This window comes from Archocentrus centrarchus, chromosome 22 (genome assembly GCF_007364275.1).
Source record: "Archocentrus centrarchus isolate MPI-CPG fArcCen1 chromosome 22, fArcCen1, whole genome shotgun sequence".
In the NCBI taxonomy this organism is placed as follows: Eukaryota; Metazoa; Chordata; class Actinopteri; order Cichliformes; family Cichlidae; genus Archocentrus; species Archocentrus centrarchus.
This window is the reverse complement of record NC_044367.1, coordinates 22,873,086-22,890,768: the sequence shown is the minus strand read 5'-3', so window position 1 is coordinate 22,890,768 and position 17,683 is coordinate 22,873,086. Positions and strand designations below refer to the sequence as shown.

At 40.7% G+C, this 17,683-nt stretch overlaps 1 protein-coding gene across 1 annotated transcript; it reads left to right on the top strand.

Moving 5' to 3' along the window:
* The first annotated feature begins 4,276 nt into the window (after nt 1–4,276).
* LOC115772921 (potassium voltage-gated channel subfamily S member 3-like) lies at nt 4,277–8,374 on the top strand. Its single transcript, XM_030719372.1, has 2 exons — nt 4,277–4,370; nt 7,006–8,374. The coding sequence occupies exon 2, from the start codon at nt 7,055–7,057 to the stop codon at nt 8,372–8,374; it is 1,320 nt and encodes a 439-aa protein (XP_030575232.1). The 5' UTR covers nt 4,277–4,370; nt 7,006–7,054.
* Nucleotides 8,375–17,683: the final 9,309 nt, after the last annotated feature.

Sequence of the window (17,683 nt, the reverse complement as noted above, 5' to 3'; positions counted from 1 at the left end):
ATAAAAGAATGATTTTCAGTTCCAAATAAATAAATAACAATAAGAGGTTCTTTACAGAACGGTTTCTAAAAATGCCTCTTCAAATAACCAAATTTTTTTTAGGGTCCCTGTTTAATAAAGCAAGATGCTTCTGTTTAAAAATTTATTTATTTTTTTTTTTTTTAGAGCTTTTATTGGGTTTTTGCCTTGAAAAGATTATTTGCATTAAAACTTTAAGCCAACATCTGTCTGATATATACCACTGCACAGGTCAGCAGTTAAACACACTGAATTATGTTGTAAATGTTATGAATATGTACTCAAAGAAGACAGTTTTATTTGCTTTTAGAGTACTTGCTTGCATTGTTGAATGAAGATGTTCATAGTTACAGAGGGTAATGTCCAACTTGTCATCATCATTCTTTTTTAGTTTTATTTTTTCCCCCCTTTTAGTGTTTGAATCACTGAAAATATCTGCCAAATATTTGCTACATGTGAACATTATTTTGTACAAACATAATTTCCAACATTCACCTGTCTGTAAAAAACCAAGGTGTGCCTTTATGTTTGAGGTTGAGATTGCTAACATGTTGAACTTCATCACAGAAATGTTTGCAGGCATTTACCTTGAATTTCATTAAAATCATGCTGCGTTTTGTGTGTTGTGGGGAAGTTGTGAGGTTTTCCTTGTAGGACGTGGGCCAGACTGAGTTTGTTTGGGGGCTGATTCTGGTCTCCAAGCTGCATTTTTGCCCATGAGTGGGCACAGGACCAACACAAAGAGACAGACAACCATCCATATGTTCACCTTCTTGCTGTGAGACATCTTTGCTAGTTGTCCCAATCATCTTTAAAAAAAAAAAAAAAAAAAACAGCAATGAAAATTTCACATAGTGTCCTGACATGTTAACACATTAAGTTACAATGATGATCTAAAATGCTGCAGTAAGAATACTGACAGAATCATATTTCTCCCTGTTAAAGCCAGAACTGAATTTAAAGTCCTTCTTCCCAGATATGAAGACCTGAATGACCAGGCTTTATAGTAAAGACCACATAGTATCATATTATCCCAACAGAGCACTTTATTCTCAGTCTGCAGGCTTACTCGTGGATCCTAGAGTTTCTAAAAGTAGAATGAGAAGTAAAGCCTTCAGCTATCAGACTCCTCTCCTGTGGAACCAGCTCCAAGCTTGGATTTGGGAGACAGACACTGTTTCTACTTTTAAGATCAGGCTTCAAACTTTCCTTTTTGATAAAGCTTGTGGTTAGGGCTAGATCAGGTGATGCTGAGCCATTCGTTGATTATGCTCCTAAAGGTTCAGGTTGCTTGGGGGTTCCCATGATGCACTGAGTATTTCAAAGACCAAACATCCAAAGGATCTTAGCAGCTACAGGCCGGTAGCCCTGACATCGCATCTAATGAAGACCCTCGAGAGGCTGGTCCTCAACCATCTACGCCTCATGGTGTCGTCTTCGTTGGACCCGCTGCAGTTCGCCTACCGGCCTGGCATCGGGGTGGATGACGCCATCATCTACCTCCTGCACCGAGCTCTGACCCACCTGGAGAAGCCTGGAAGCACTGTGAGGATCATGTTCTTTGATTTCTCCAGTGCTTTTAACACCATCCAGCCAGGACTTCTGAGAGACAAGCTGGAACTGTCAGGAGTGGACCACCACATCTCCGAGTGGATACTGGACTACCTCACTGACCGCCCACAGTATGTGAGGACACAGGGCTGTGTCTCTGACAGGCTGGTCTGCAGTACGGGGGCCCCACAGGGAACTGTGCTGGCACCGTTCCTCTTCACCCTCTACACTGCAGACTTCTCCATCAACTCCCCACGCTGCCATCTGCAGAAGTTCTCTGACGACTCTGCCATAGTTGGCCTCATCACAGGTGAGGATGACTCAGAGTACAGACAGTGGACTCAGGACTTTGTGGACTGGTGCCAGCGGAACCACCTCCTGATCAACGCCGCTAAAACCAAGGAGCTGGTGGTGGATTTCCGCAGGCGCAGACCCACCACACGGACACCGGTGAACATCCAGGGAGTGGACATTGAGATAGTGGACTCTTATAAGTACCTGGGTGTTCACCTAAACAATAAACTGGACTGGACTCATAACACTGATGCGCTCTACAGGAAGGGTCAGAGCAGACTCTACCTGCTGAGAAGGCTGAGGTCTTTTGGAGTGCAGGGGACACTCCTGAAGACCTTCTATGACTCTGTGGTGGCATCAGCCATCTTCTATGCAGCAGTATGTTGGAGCAGCAGCTTATCTACAGCTGAGAGGAAGAAGATAGACAAGCTCATCAGGAAAGCCAGCTCTGTCCTAGGATGTCCTCTCGACTCAGTGCAGGTGGTGGGAGACAGAAGGACTCTGACCAAAATAACATCACTGATGGACAAGGTCTCCCATCCCATGCATGAAACTGTTGCTGAGCTGGAGAGCTCCTTCAGTGACAGACTGCTGCATCCTAAATGCACAAAGGAGCGTTACCGTAGATCCTTCCTCCCAGCAGCTGTAAGACTTTATAATCATCACTGCTCCCAACAAAAACCACAATAACCTACACAATGTAGGATAATATATAATATACTGTAAATAGTCCGGCCTGTTAAGGTTCAACACACAGGCACATCATGTACATTGTATATAGTGTTATTATTAGTAGTATTAAGGTTAATATTGTTTGTTGATTTTATATATATTTATATTCTTTTCTTAGTGTGAATTATTATATTTTTACTTATATTTATAATAACTGCGGCTGCTGTTACACCCAAATTTCCCCTCTGTGGGACAATAAAGGCTGTTTCTTCTTCTTCTTCTTCTTCTTCTTCTTTTTCACTCACCTCTTTTCACTCTCCCTGTGTTTATACCCCACTCTGCATTTAATCCTTAGTTATTGTTAATCTCTGTCTCTCTTCCACAGCATGTCTTTTGTCCCATCTCCCTCTCCTCATCCCCAACCGGTCACGGCAGGTGACTGCCCCTCCCTGAGCCTGGTTCTGCTGAATGTTTAAGTTTTTCCTTCCCACTATCACCTATTACTTGCTCATAGGGGGTTGTTTTGATTGTTGGGTTTTCTCTGTAATTATTGTAGGTCTTTACCTAAAGTACCCTGAGGTGACTGCTTGTTGTGATTTGGTGCTAAATAAATAAAATGCAATTGAAAAGATGGCTGCCCCCCCCACCCTGAGCCCGGTTCTGCTGGAGGTCACTACCTGTTAAAAGAGCTTCCTCCCCACCATCACCAAGTGCTGCTCACAGCACTTGGTGATGGTGGGGCTTCTCGTGCCTTTGATCATCATGTAAGCACAGGCTTACATCCGGAGATGATCCTTCGGCTGGCCGCTGCTCCTGATTTATAGAATGGGTTAAATGCTGAGAAAAGGTTTTTCCTCCAGGGGTCAGTGCAGATATCCTTGATCATTTTCTAGATGTCAGTATATCCCATAGTACGTCGTTATCTCGCTGTCATCTTTCGTTCTTTTTTTTTTTGCGTCTAAAATGACAGTGACCTAAAACAAACCACCAAGGCAACAATGGAGTGGCTAAAGAAGAAGCACATTAAGGTCATATATTGGCCTGGCCAGTCTCCAGACCTCAGTCCTATAGAAAATCTGTGAAGGAAGCTGAAGCTGATGATTTGTCCAAATATCCTGGGAAGCAACAAGTTTGTCCACAGCCTGCCTGTCTGCCCTGGTTCCTCAGTTGTAACACTGCGTGTTCCTTTGGGATATCTCACATTACTGTAGATCTTGTTCTAGGCCATGATTCAGTGCAAAACTTTCCAATGTAGTGATTGGAAGTCGAAAATTACAAACAAATTAAAACCTATAATGCTTAAACACACACATATCACAAACATTTCCATTATTTTTTGCCATAAGAATGGGCCAGTAAAAACAGGGTGCAATATTGCACCTCCTTTCTCACTGTTAGCGTGTTTATTTTAATCCACTTTGATTTTTATTTTATTTAATTTGCTACTCTTATTTTGTGTTAAACATCCCATAATATTTTGGCGTTTTTTTTTCTCAGACTAAAAGCAGCACAAACTAGCCCGAAAGCTGCAGGAACACTATCTACAACAGGACGAAAAATGACAAGGTTCAGTCTTTGCACAGTGATAAAATATTTATGCTGATCAGTTTGGCGCACCTTAAACGACCTGAACACTGGTAGCACGTTACAGATCAAAGTTTAAATACCCACTAACAGCCTGTTAGCGGTGGAGACGTGCCAGCCATCCTGTGTGAAGTTGCGTTACCGCCCTGCGCACAAACACCACCGCAGCGCACCGCAGGGTGTCCTGAACGGCACTCCCGACCGGACAAAGTGAAACAGCCGCAGGACGCAACACACGGACACATGAGCAGGTAAGCTGCTGAGCTCGTTACTCGACGGTTTTGGGGTCCACGAGACGTGCAAACGGGAAATATTATCTTACTGGGAATTTAATTATAATGTTTTATTTATTTATTATTATTATTATTTATTTATTTTTTTTTAGAGTTTTGGAGTTTTAGCTATTTATAACAATATCTATAAAAATAGCATTTTGTTGTCTCGCTGCCCTTTTTAGAATCTAAAATACTTTTATTCACCTCGGCTTGCGATTTTCTGCTTTATTAACTGTGCGTACAGTAACACATGATCATGTCCAAGTCCATGTGCGCATTTTAGAGCTGCTCTCAGCCGTGACAGTCGGTACTGATGGATGCTTAGATGAAAAATACTGCTCAATAACACAGGTGTGCAAGAACATATTTTTAGAAAAAGCGGTATCACTTTGTAACACGCATGACATGCATGTGTGCAGCGCGCACGCTTTCTCTTAGATACGTCAAGCGTAGTCATTACTTAAAGCACTTACAGTATGATTAGTTTCCTTTAAAACTTCCAAATGCTACACTTTTCTTCTATTGTACTTTTATATATTTTAGCTATTGAAAATTATACCACCAGCTCAAGTAATTACGTGGCAAATGAATAAATATAGTGGAATTACACCAAAAGATCCAACAAAATAAGGAAGATGGAGGATTATTTGAGTAAGGGTGGATTTGGGATGATAAGAAATAAAAAATAAAATGAAATTCGATTTCTTGTGTAATTGTTATAAAGTTAAAAGGCTGTACGAAGCTGTCAGTTGAAAGACTAGTATCTAGTCTTGAGGATAGTGATGAAAATAGAAACAAAAGAAACTGCATCATCATAAATATGCATAACTGTACAATTCAGTCTGCACCAGTTTTATGCTTTGAATCAGCCATGATTGTGGCAGTCACAATCAGTTCAAGGCAAAAACTTTCCTTTATTCATGTGCTGCTCATTTTTGAGGTTTTGTGCTATTTTGCTTTCAAAGCATACCTCCTTTTTAGACCTGAATGAACACATTTATTTTACTACACTTTGCCTGTTGGACAGTCATGCAAATAATCAGTTACATACTGAAACATAAGATTTCTGGAAACACTAAAAGATATTCTTAATGTAAGCAGCTTTCACAGCATTAAGTCCCATTAGAGTGCAATACAGATAATGACCAGCAGAGGGAAACAATAAAAGACTTCTGGTTGTGAAGCAGGCTGTGAGAAATTGAAGGTCATAGACTAGACGAATTAGCAATTATTAATTATTAATTTTGGGGGCTGCATGGCGGTGTGGTGGTTAGCACTGTTTCCTCACAGCTAGACGGTCTGAGCTCCAATCCGCGTTGGCCCGCGCCTTTCAGTGTGGAGTTTGTGTGTTCTCCTCTTGTCTGCGTGGGTTTTCTCCAGGTACTCTTCCGTAAACCTTTGACCCAAATACACCAACAAAATGAGAGTTTTGAGCCTGGTTTTATCCACTGCCTGATTTCTGTTCTGGAAATAACGTCTCATTTTCAAAAACACAAAATACAAAAGATAAACCAGAGAAGTTCAATGTTCACAGTAATATCTATTAATTTAAAACATGTACTCTTATTACCAATAGCGTCTCCCCAGATTCATTTATTTGCATTAAAAGATTAAGGTCAAAGTGGGTACATCTCAATATGAGTTTAAGGGCAATTGTATTGACTAAGAAATTATGTATTTTTTCATTTAATAATATATTTATGCATTTTAACAAATTAAAAAAACTTCAGACAAACCAAAAGAAAACAATCTCTACCTCATAGGCAACACAATTCAAATCAATTGTATTCTTATAGAGACAACTCACAACAACAGCTGTCTCAAGGTGATTTATATTGTAGGGTAAAAACCCTACAGTATTATAAGCAAGAATAAGGTCGACAGTGGCAAAGAAAAACTCCCTTTTTACTGGAAGAAGCATCAGAGCCAGGCTACAGGAGGGGCAGCCATCCGCCATGACTGGTTGGGGGTGGGAAAAAAGAAGACAGCAGAGAGAGGACAAAAGACATGATGGGAGAGAATCAGAATTTAACCATTACTGATATTAGATGCAGTAATAGTCTCTAGTATAGACTCTATACTATAAACACGTCTACACAAGGCAATCCACATTCTCAAAAGAAAAGGGTAAACATGGCAATTGATTCCAAAAACTACAAAAAACAAACAAACAGAACGACTGCATATTTTATAACAAACAACCAATAAAATGACAAATAACTGTCCACTGGATCTATATCTCCACCGATGTCCTCAACCCCCATTCTTAAAATGCTGTTATCTTTTTGACATTTACAAGGCTGAAGTACCTTAATCTTTGCTAATTTTTACTATAATTATGCTCTGGAATCCAGTAAAAACAGCTTTGGAGCCGATGGATTTTTTTTTTTTTTTTTTGGAATGATGTTCTCACATATCGCACTGGCCTCATCTCAAAATTTTGCAAGAGAACTAGTTACTTTAAGACTTAAAAATTAAATTAAATCCTTCTGCACACATATTTGCGTTCATAAAGAGCACAACACTGTAATTCAATAAAGGTAAAAACAACCAAAAATAGTAAATCAAGCATTAGTGTGAGATGTCCTCATTTCTTTGTGCTTGTTTGCAGGCACTGATGCCTGTGAGATTTTCACCAGGGACTGTGAGCAGCTTTCATCATGGTGTATGGACAGATCCTCCAGCAGCCTGAGGGTTGCTTCATTAATGTCAATGTTGGAGGTTTCAAGCAGCGAATGGACCTCACCGTCCTGAAACGATTCCCACAGACACGCCTGGCTCGTCTTCTGTGCTGCAGCTCCAAAGAAGCCATCCTGGAGCTCTGTGATGACTTCAGTCCTTCTGAAATGGAGTACTACTTCGACCGCAGCCCAAGTTTTTTCTGTTACATTCTCAACTTTTACCTCACGGGGAAAATCCACCTGGTGGATGGGCTGTGTGTGGTCTCATTCTTCCAAGAAATTGAGTACTGGGGCATCAAGGAACGTCACCTGGACTTCTGCTGCAGCAACAAGTTCTATGACCTTATGGAACTTGCTGAGGATGGATTATGGGATCAGAGAAGTGATGAGGGCCAGCTCAACAGCTTTGGCTCATCTATTGGTGAACTGTCTGCTTTGGAGGATGACACACAAATGTTTGAAGGCTCCTGGTGTGCAAATGTCCGCCAGAGTGTTTGGATTAGACTTGAAAATCCCGGTTTCTCCACATCAGCCAAAGTTATGGCTGTAGCATCCCTCAGTGTAGTCATCGCCTCCATTGTGGCCATGTGTGTTCACAGCATGCCGGATTTCCATCAGGTAGATCCTGATGAAAAAAAAATTGAAAATCCAGTGCTGATGTTTGTTGAGAGCTTCTGCGTCGTGTTTTTCTCTGCAGAGTTTATTCTTCGCTTGGCTGTTTCACCATCAGCCAGGAAGTTCCTGTGCAGCCCTCTCAACATTATCGATCTGCTGTCAGTCATGCCCTTCTACGTCACTATCCTGTGTGACATAATGAATGCGGACGAGAGCACAGACCTGGAGAACGTTGGCAAAGTTGTGCAGATCTTGAGGCTGATGCGAGTGTTTCGTATTTTAAAACTGGCTCGCCACTCAGTTGGCCTTCGCTCTCTTGGCGCCACACTACGACACAGCTCCCGTGAAGTGGGCATGCTGGTGCTTTTCCTGTCCGTGGGTATTTCTGTGTTTTCGTCCCTCATTTACTGTGTGGAGAAAGATTCTCAGGAGTCTGAGTTGCAAACTATCCCTATCGGGTGGTGGTGGGCCACCATTAGCATGACCACAGTGGGCTATGGAGACACCTTACCTGTTACTTTAGCTGGGAAGATCATAGGAACTCTGTGCATCATCTGCGGGCTGCTGATTGTGGCTCTGCCCATTACTAACATCTTCAACAAGTTCTCCAAGTTCTACCAGAAGCAAAAATGTTTAGATCTCAAGCCAAGCAATGACTGCTCCCTCTCCAGCAAACACAACTAAAGAACAGCACCTAAGGAACTTTGAGCCCCACAGTCTTATTCATGATTTACATTTAAGAGATTAAATTAGCAGGATTGTTCACGATCTTCCATAAAAAAGGTAAAAGGGTTAAATAAATCGAATGCATGAAAGTGCTCAGTCACGGGCTTGTTTTTTGTTGTTTTGACTTATTCAAATGTTTCTGTGGTTTATAAAATGTCAGAAGATAAAATATGAATCCTTAAACATTAAGAACTCAGGAGGACCGGAGTGTAAATTCCAAGATGCTCAATGTAGCATTAAAGAGGTCAAATAAGATGGCATATAGCTTTTACAAATGACAGTTACTGCAGCTCTTGGCAGCTTTTTGTCAGTGCCACTGTCTCCAAACTATACATCATGGGAGGTCTCACTACAATCTTGTAAACCTGCCTGATCACGCTTGCTGTTATCACTACTGGCTCTAGAAAAACAAGATGGCAAGGGTCGCAAAGCAAAAGTTGAGGCTTCAAAATGGAGTCCTCAAACCAGTGAATGGTGTCACAGGGGCCATGTTCTTCTTTTATTTACAGTCTGTGTTTTTTACCAACGTGTGTCACATATGGCACAAAATTCTGTTAATATATTTTGTCTCTGTCCATTGCTGCTGTGCTGCTGCAATCCTGGTATTGATCCGTGCCTCCTTCCGTGTTGTCTCTGTCGCATTTTCCTTCACGGTGCTCTTAATTGCCTAATCCAGTGAGATGCCTCCTGTTGTTTGCTGGGTTATCAGTGTGATGAGCTCTTAATCAATGTGCCCGAGCTAAGAGTCAAAAAAAAAAAACTTAGAAGGTGCTGAACTCACAATACACGCTATGATGAGTGTTGATAGTCTGTAAACTGAGACAGTAAAGCTACTGTGTGAAGGTTTATTATCATTAGCAGGATTTATATTACATCCACTCAGCTGATAATTGAGTTTGCATGAGAAACATTGAATTGTGTTGCGATTTAATGCTTCTCCTCTCGCCACAGTCACCTTTGTCATCGTGTGTATGTATGTGTGTCCTATCTTCCACGGGTAAGATCAATGAAAACAGGCCAAATATCCAAGCTGTCCTCCAAACGCTGCCAATACTACACAGACGACTGATTTCAGTACAAATCATTGCGTACTCACGGTGAAGTGGTGCTCTGTAGTCAGATTAGTCTCTTGGACTGCTGATAACACTCATACTGCAGCCGTCAGCTGTCAGAGATTCGCCCAGCAGCCTGTGGCATCAGCACTTAAATAAATGTTTGCATCAGCACTCAGGGGCACTGTCACCTTTTCTGCTCGATTTTCTCCTTTCCTTTCCTTTAATGCTTAATGTCACGCTGTATTGCGATCTAATTCACTTCACTGCTTCAATCGTTCTAACTGGAAACCACCGTCAGCAATATCTGTGGTCACCTCCGCACTGAAGGTCGGCCGGGAACAGGAACAGAGCTGTACTTTCTGTCCTGTCACGGCACTCAACTTCTGAAAGTCACATGCCAGGAAGACTGTTAACACAATGATGCAAAGATGTGAAGATAAGAGGCAGCCAACAGTGAAAACACTCTTCGGGAGCAGCGGTCCAGACTAAATTGTATTTGTGCAATTCCAAACTGGTTGTTATAAACATAATATTAATGATGTGTGTTTAGTAATTATAGTGAATAGAGATCAAGTGGTGGGTTCAGTAAGCACAGGAATACCCAGGGATAAATTTATATTTGGCAGTACGGCTCTCTTCCCCAATACATAACAGAGCAGGTATTAATGACACCATTAAATTTAGTCAAAAACAGCACAGAATGGAGGCCCAGGGCTGCAAAACAGTCTGCAGACGAGAAGCAACAGTGGGAGGTGTAAAGCAAATTTGCCAATTGGACATATAGGAGGGTATCAGCAGAGCTGAAAGACGATGCGGGCTGTTCACTACCGTGGAGTAACAGGATCGTCCATGCTAGTTCCTGTAAGTACTCACACAGAAGCCTTTCGGATCAGCTTCTCTGAGAGGAACTGACCTAAAATGCCAAAGACCTTGAATTGTTTTTCAGCATCACTCTGATACAGGATGCTTCTAGTTTGGCTATATTTTACAGGTGAAAGAAGGCAGTCATAAAGAGCTGCTTTATGACAAATAAAAGAGCAAATATAAGTCAAGATTATAATATAAATCTAGACTGTCATGCTGAGTGTGATTGTGACATCCTTCCTTCACTGGCAGAAATGATGATTAATAGTGCTGGCTTGCTGTTCCACAGAAATCTAAAAAGCCTTAAGAACATTTCTATCTATAAAGTTCTGAAGTGAAGATGTTTAGATGTCTAAAAGTAGGAAATCACACGAGGATCTAAGAATAATTTCTGCACCCTCATTGTACGTTTATTCTGTTCTGTTCAATTTATGTCTTTCAAGCTGGACCTTGTCTCATTATGTCTATACCTAATGTTTATTAGAGCTTTGTTACTTTCTCATTTGGGTTCACAAGATTTAAGTCAATTTCCCTTTAATCCTCCACGTAATTACTGCTAACTCAGCACATTCACTCCCAGTGAAGGACGCGCTGTGCTTGTGAAATGGAGGAACAGAGGATAAAAGTACACACTCTCTGACGGAAGTGTCTCTGAATAAAATATTGTCTTGAATTTGCTGTGATCTGTAATCAGATCTTGGGGTGGAACTTGATTTGATCCAAGTATATAAGACAGTGACAGGGAAGAGAGGGAAGACAGAAATCAGATAACAGCGGCTGCTACATGTTCAAAAATGTGCATCAGAACAGTGTGTATCATCAACTATGTTTTTTGACTTCATAAACACGTAGTTGAGTCTGTCACTCTTTAAGTTGTGGTGATTTAATCACATGTCTGTGCCAACTGCCTGACTCAGCCCAAACTCAGTGTTTGATTTCAGCAAAAGTGCCCATGCTTGGATTTCAGCTATTGATATTTGAAGGATGCACATCCACAAATACAATCATCTGCACTCTGACATATCAGCATTACAAGGACTAAACATCAGTCGGGATGCTGCTAGATGCGAGCAACTGAGGAAAACTCTGTTCCGTTGTCTGAGAGACTAGGATCAGATTTTCTTTACCACACAAAGAATGATTTTTATTTTTTTTTAGATCTGCCTGGAAAGATGAAAAAGAAGTAGAATGACATTAAAATGAGGTAATTAATTGATCTGTGATGTTAAACCGAGGTCATGTAGCTCGAGTGTTGAATACCCAAAGTTAAACAGGCTGCAGAAATCTCAGGTTCACCCATTTGTTTTGAGCATGTCAATGAGCATGCTAACATTTTGCCCTCATGGCCTTCATTAGAACGCACTCCACTCTTTCAATCACAGAGCTGCAACAGTGTGTTATATCTGCAAACACTCTTTTCTAACCGCAGACTGTTCTGCAACAATGGTTGCTTGCTAGATGTTAGACTGTGAGATTTTTCACTGTTGTGCACTGCGAACAGTCCAAGCTCCCTGATTTCTCACATCCTGCTCACTCGAACGTCCTCCACACTTGCTTGGGCTTTCTCTATACAGTAAATAAGGTGCTGAAAGTCTTTGCCATGGGCATTGTCAAGCAATAGATGCCCACTGATGCCTGCTCATCCTGCTGTGATGGACCTCATCAGTGCCTTTTGTTTCAGAGATTTGCCTGCACTCCATTGCCTGCCTGTTTAAACACGGATACATGTGGTTGCCACATTGAGTCTCTGAACTCCCTACACTGCAAAGCCTCCTGTACATATAATACTATGACACCTTCAGTGAGTCCACTTATTGGGAGCTGGAAGGTGTTGTTGGTAACATACAGGCCAGCTCTGTTTAGGCTAGATGGTAGTCCTAGCAACCTATGCAAGGTCCTGATCTTCCTTTGCAAAGCGGCAGGATCCGAGATAATATGGAAGGACTTTAAATCCAAGTTTTGAAACCAGCAAGGCTGTCCCATTTTGTCCTAATTTGTCCACCTTTGTGAACCCCAAACTGTTCACTGCTCTGATTGAGCTTACAATCACAGACCTTCCCGAGGCTCATAACTCAACTACAGTCTTTCAAATACTCTGTTCAAGAGATGGAGAACTCAGTGATATCACACTTGACTACTGGGGCCTTACACTTTGTAAGGCTCTGGTAGTGTTTCTTTTTGTACAAAGGAGCAGATACTGGTTCTGCTGCTGGGTTGGTGCCCTTCTACGGCCTTGTCCAGCTCTCCTCGTGTATCTCCTGATCTCTCCTCCTCCAAACTCTTGAGGGTTTGCTGAAGGACACAACAAAATTCTTGTGACTGTACATCTGGATCTTTCATTCTGGAGGAGCTGGACTAACTGTGCAACCTGAAAGAACTGCAGGTACTGCCTCATGCTACAAGCAATGACAAAAGCAGAATTAGAGAAAAAAAAATAATTCAGAAGGGATCAGGAAAGAGCAGTGATCTTTTCTGTAAACATAATTTCTAGGACTAAGGCTCTAAGTTCTGGGACTTACAGCCTTAGTCCTGGAAATTACACAGAACTTACATTTACTTACAGGGTACATCCCTGTAAAATATCTGTTAGGTTAAGCCACTACATAAAAGGACACACATCCTGAAAAGTACAACATACCTACAACACAGGATCGGGGAAACATTGTTTTTTTTTTGGCTAAATTACCTGGAAATGATGCAGAACTTAAATTTACTTACAGCGTACATCTGTGTAAAATACCTGCACTTAAGGCCTTAGCCACAGGTCATATTATATAGTGTTAAGTAAAGATAAACAAACCAATTTTAATACTTTGGATTATTTATTTAAATTTTGAGTTAATAATAATAATGCCTTAGACTTATATAGCGCTTTTCACAGTACTCAAAGGCCATTTGCAATTCCATGCACTATTCATTTGCGCCTCAATCATACTTGGTGCTGGTAAGCTACTAATGTAGCCACAGCTGCCCTGGGGCAGTCTGACAGAAGCGTCGTACTTACGGGTTCCACGTAATTTTTTTTCCCCTCCTGAAAATATTTTCAATGCAAATAAAATGCATTTTGCATATCCAGCAAGTCCAGTTTTTAAAAATAACCCTTACAAAAACGGAACTGTAAAGGACAAGAGACCAGAACAGACTCTGAGTCGCTGGGACTGAACTGGAGAGATGAACATGGCTATGTTTGTATCTCTTGTCACAATGTACCAGTTAAAATGAAGCTCCAAAACAAGGATGCTCCATTTTGTTTAATGTTTGCTTCCTCGACGCCTTTGTTGTAGCCCGTCCCCACAAGGGCGGGGGGGACTCAAGGGGAGGAATCAAGGATGTGCAATCTAAGAAATGAAGAAACAAAGGTGCGTGCGTGTGTGTGTGTGTGTGTGTGTGTGTGTGTGTGTGTGTGTGTGTGTGTGTGTGTGTGTGTGTGTGTCTCATTCAGCCTCAGCACGCTATTCCATAAAAGAGAAAAACTACAAACAGGTGTCCTAGTCATTTTGCATGGCACAACTCCCTGAACTCAAGAGATGAACCATTCACGGAGCCCTTGTGCCTGATGAATGGAGGCACAGTCACCCTGGACCATCCCCATCAGGATGGAAATGTAAGATAAAAGCAAATAGTCAGAAGTAATTTGTATTGATTTGCATTAACCCTTTCTGTATGGGTGGACAAAGAAGCTACAGTTGCAAAAGGCATCTGACAACATAACTGACTGAACACGTCTGTTTATTTACAAAGCAATTTAAAAACAGTAACCACTGACCAAAGTGCTGTACATCTAAAGAAGCACACCAGTAAATTAAAATTTAAAACAAACACACTGTTGCTAGAAAATACAATCAATTAAAAAATTTTAATACATAATTTTAGAACATCAATAAATATACAGTCATAATGCAGTGGTATACAAAAGTTTGGACACCCCTGATAATTTTTTATGATTTTCCTTTATAAATCATTGGATGTTTGGATCAACAATTTCAGTTAAATATCATATAGCAGACAAACACAGTGATATTTGAGAAGTGAAATGAAGTTTATAGGAATTACATAAAGTGTGCAATAATTATTTGAACAAAATTAGGCAGGTGCATAAGTTTGGGCACTCCTGTCGTTTTATTGATTTGAATACCTTTAGCACTAATTATTGGAACACAAAATTTGGTTTGTAAGCTCATTGACCTTTGACCTACATACACGGGTGAATCCAATTATGAGAAAGAGTTAAGGTGGCCAATTGCAAGTGTTTCTCCTCTTTGCATCTTCTCTGAAGAGTGGCAACATGGGAGCCTCAAAGCAACTCTCAAATGACCTGAAAACAAAGTTTGTTCAACATCATGGTTTAGAGGAAGGATCCAAAAAGCTCTCTCAGAGATTTCAGCTGTCAGTTTTCACTGTGAGGAACATAGTGAGGAAATGGAAGAGCACGGGCACAGTTCTAGTTAAGGCCCAAAGAGGCAGGCCAAGAAAAATCTCAGGTAGGCAGAGACGAAGGATGGTGAGAACAGTCATATTCAACTCACAGAGCAGCTCCAAAGACCTACACCATCATCTTGCTGCAGATGGTGTCACTGTGCATCATTCAACTATTCAGCCCACTTTGCACAAGCAGAGGCTGTATGGAAGAGTAATGCAGAAGAAGCCTTTTCTGCGCACATGTCACAAACAGTCGCTTGAGGTATGCTAAAGCACATTTGGACAAGCCAGCTTCATTTTGGAATAAGGTGCTGTGGACTGATGAAACTAAAATTGAGTTATTTGGACATAATAAGGGGCGGTATGCATGGGAGAAAAAGAACACAGCATTCCAAAACAAACACCTGCTACCCACAGTAAAAATTGATGTTGGTTCCATCATGCTGTGAGGCTGTGTGGCTAGTGCAGGTACTGGGAATCTTGTTAAAGTTGTTGCATGGATTTCAGTTAATATCAGCAGATTCTTGAGAACAATGTTCAAGAATCAGTGACAAAGTTAAAGTTGCTCCAGGGCTGGATACTTCAACAAGACAACAACCCTAAACACTGCTCAAAATCTACTAAGGCACTCATGCAGAGGAACAAGCACAACATTCTGGAACGGCCATCTCAGTCCCCAGACCTGAATATTATTGAAAATCTGTGGTGTGATTTAAAGTGGGTTGTCCATGCTCGGAAACCATCAAACCTGACTGAACTGGAGATGTTTTGTAAAGAAGAATGGTCCAAAATACCTTCAACCAGAATCTAGATTCTCATTGAAAGCTATAGGAAGAGCTTAGAGGCTGTTATTTCTGCAAAAGGAGGATCTACTAAATATTGATGTCATTTTTCTGTTGGGGTGCCCAAACTTATGCACCTGCCTAATTTTGTTTAAATAATTGCACACTTATTGTATATCCTATAAACTTCATTTCACTTCTCAAATATCACTGTGTTCATCATGAAAATTATCAGGGGTGCACAAACAATAAATAATAACTAAAAGTAACAGCAGCTCATACAGAATCAAACGCCAAGCGAAAAAGGTGAGTCTTAAGAGCAGATTTTTAAAAAAAATGTTGTACATTCATAGATGCTCTTCTGCATACTTTGGTTTTAACAAGTGCTCATTTGAGTTGCTTACTGGAGGCAGCCTGGCTATTCTCCTCTGACCTGGGGTATCAACAAGGCATTTTCAACTGCCACTTGCTGGATTATTTTTTGAACTATTCTCCTTAAATCCTAGAGATGGTTATGCTGGAAAATCCTGGTAGATCAGCATTTTCTGAAATACTCAGACCAACAACCATGCCACATTCAAATTAATTCAAATCACCTGTTCCCCACTGTGATGCACAATTTGAACTTCAGGCGATCATTTTGGCATGTCTAAATGCCTAAATACACTGAGTTAGATTGGCTGTGGACACACCGAAGAAACCTTTGACGCAATATTATATGAAAAAAATTGCATAAATTTACACTTCACAAAGCCTGCGCCGCTATCTTTTCATTGCAACTCAAAGGAAAACACCATTCATTTAAATGCAGATTATGTTGTTATTTACTGCTAGTTAACAGCTATAATTTACAGAAAATTGTGTGTTGTCCAGTAATGTGTTTTCCAGTAGTTGTCCAGTAGTGATTAGATCTAAATGCGGCATAGAAACTGAAGACTAAAAATATGTCTTACATGCCCCTCTGCAACTTCTCTCCTCCTGCCATCCCCCCAAAACCCCATACCCATAGAGACAGTGCCTGCTCCCAGACCACCAAAAAACAAATCTAAAATCAGCAAAAAACTATTTAAGCATAAAAATTCAAAAACAATAAATAATATAGTTTCCTCAACTGCACCAAAGAATAAAATGATTAAATGTGTATTTTTAAATCTTAGTAAATGATTTCACAATTGATCAACATATTGATCTGTTCTGCCTCGCAGAAACCTGGTTACAGGGTTAATCAACACCCCTGAGTCACACTGTCAGAAGGCTCGAAGCACAGGTCGAGGAGGAGGAGTAGCAGCAATGTTCCATTCCAGCTTATTATTAATCAAAGACCCAGGCAAAGTTTTAATTCTTTTGAAAGCCCGACTCTTAGTCTTATCCACCCTAATTGGTAAATTAAAAAAAAAAAAACTGTTTTATTTGTTATTATCTATCATCCACCTGGTCCTTACTCAGAGTTTCTGTCTGATTTTTCAGACTTTTTATCTGATTAATGCTCAGTTCAGATAAAATAATTGATTTTTCAATCATGTAGATGCTGAAAATGACAGTCTCAATGCTGAATTTAATCTATTATTAGATTCAATTGGCTTCTCTCAAAATGTAAAGGAGCCCACCCACCACTTACTCATACTCCGGATTTTGTCCTGACATATGGCATAGAAACTGAAGACTTAACAGTATTCCCTGAAAGCCCCCTCCTGTCTGATCATTTCTTAGCAACATTTACATTTACTTTAATGGATTACACAGCAGTGGGGAATGAGTTGTTTTTTGTTTTTTGTTTTACAGTAGAAGCCTTTCTGAAAGTGCTGTAACTAAGTTTAAGGATCTAATTCCTTCATTATTATGCTCTTCAGTGCCATGTGCCAACACAGTGCAGAGCAGCTACCTAAACTCTGCTCCCAGTGAGGTCGATTATCTCATCAATAGTTTTACATCTTTGGATACTGTGGCTCCTCTGAAAAGGAAAGCCTCAAATCAGAAGGGCCTGACTCCGTGGTATAATTCACAAACAGGCAGCTTAAAGCAGATAACCCGTAAGCTGGAGAGGGAATGGCGTCTCACTAAATTAGAAGATGCTCATTTAGCCTGGAAAAAAAGTTTGTTGCTCTATAAAAAAAAAAGCCCTCTGTAAAGCTAGGACATGTTAGTAC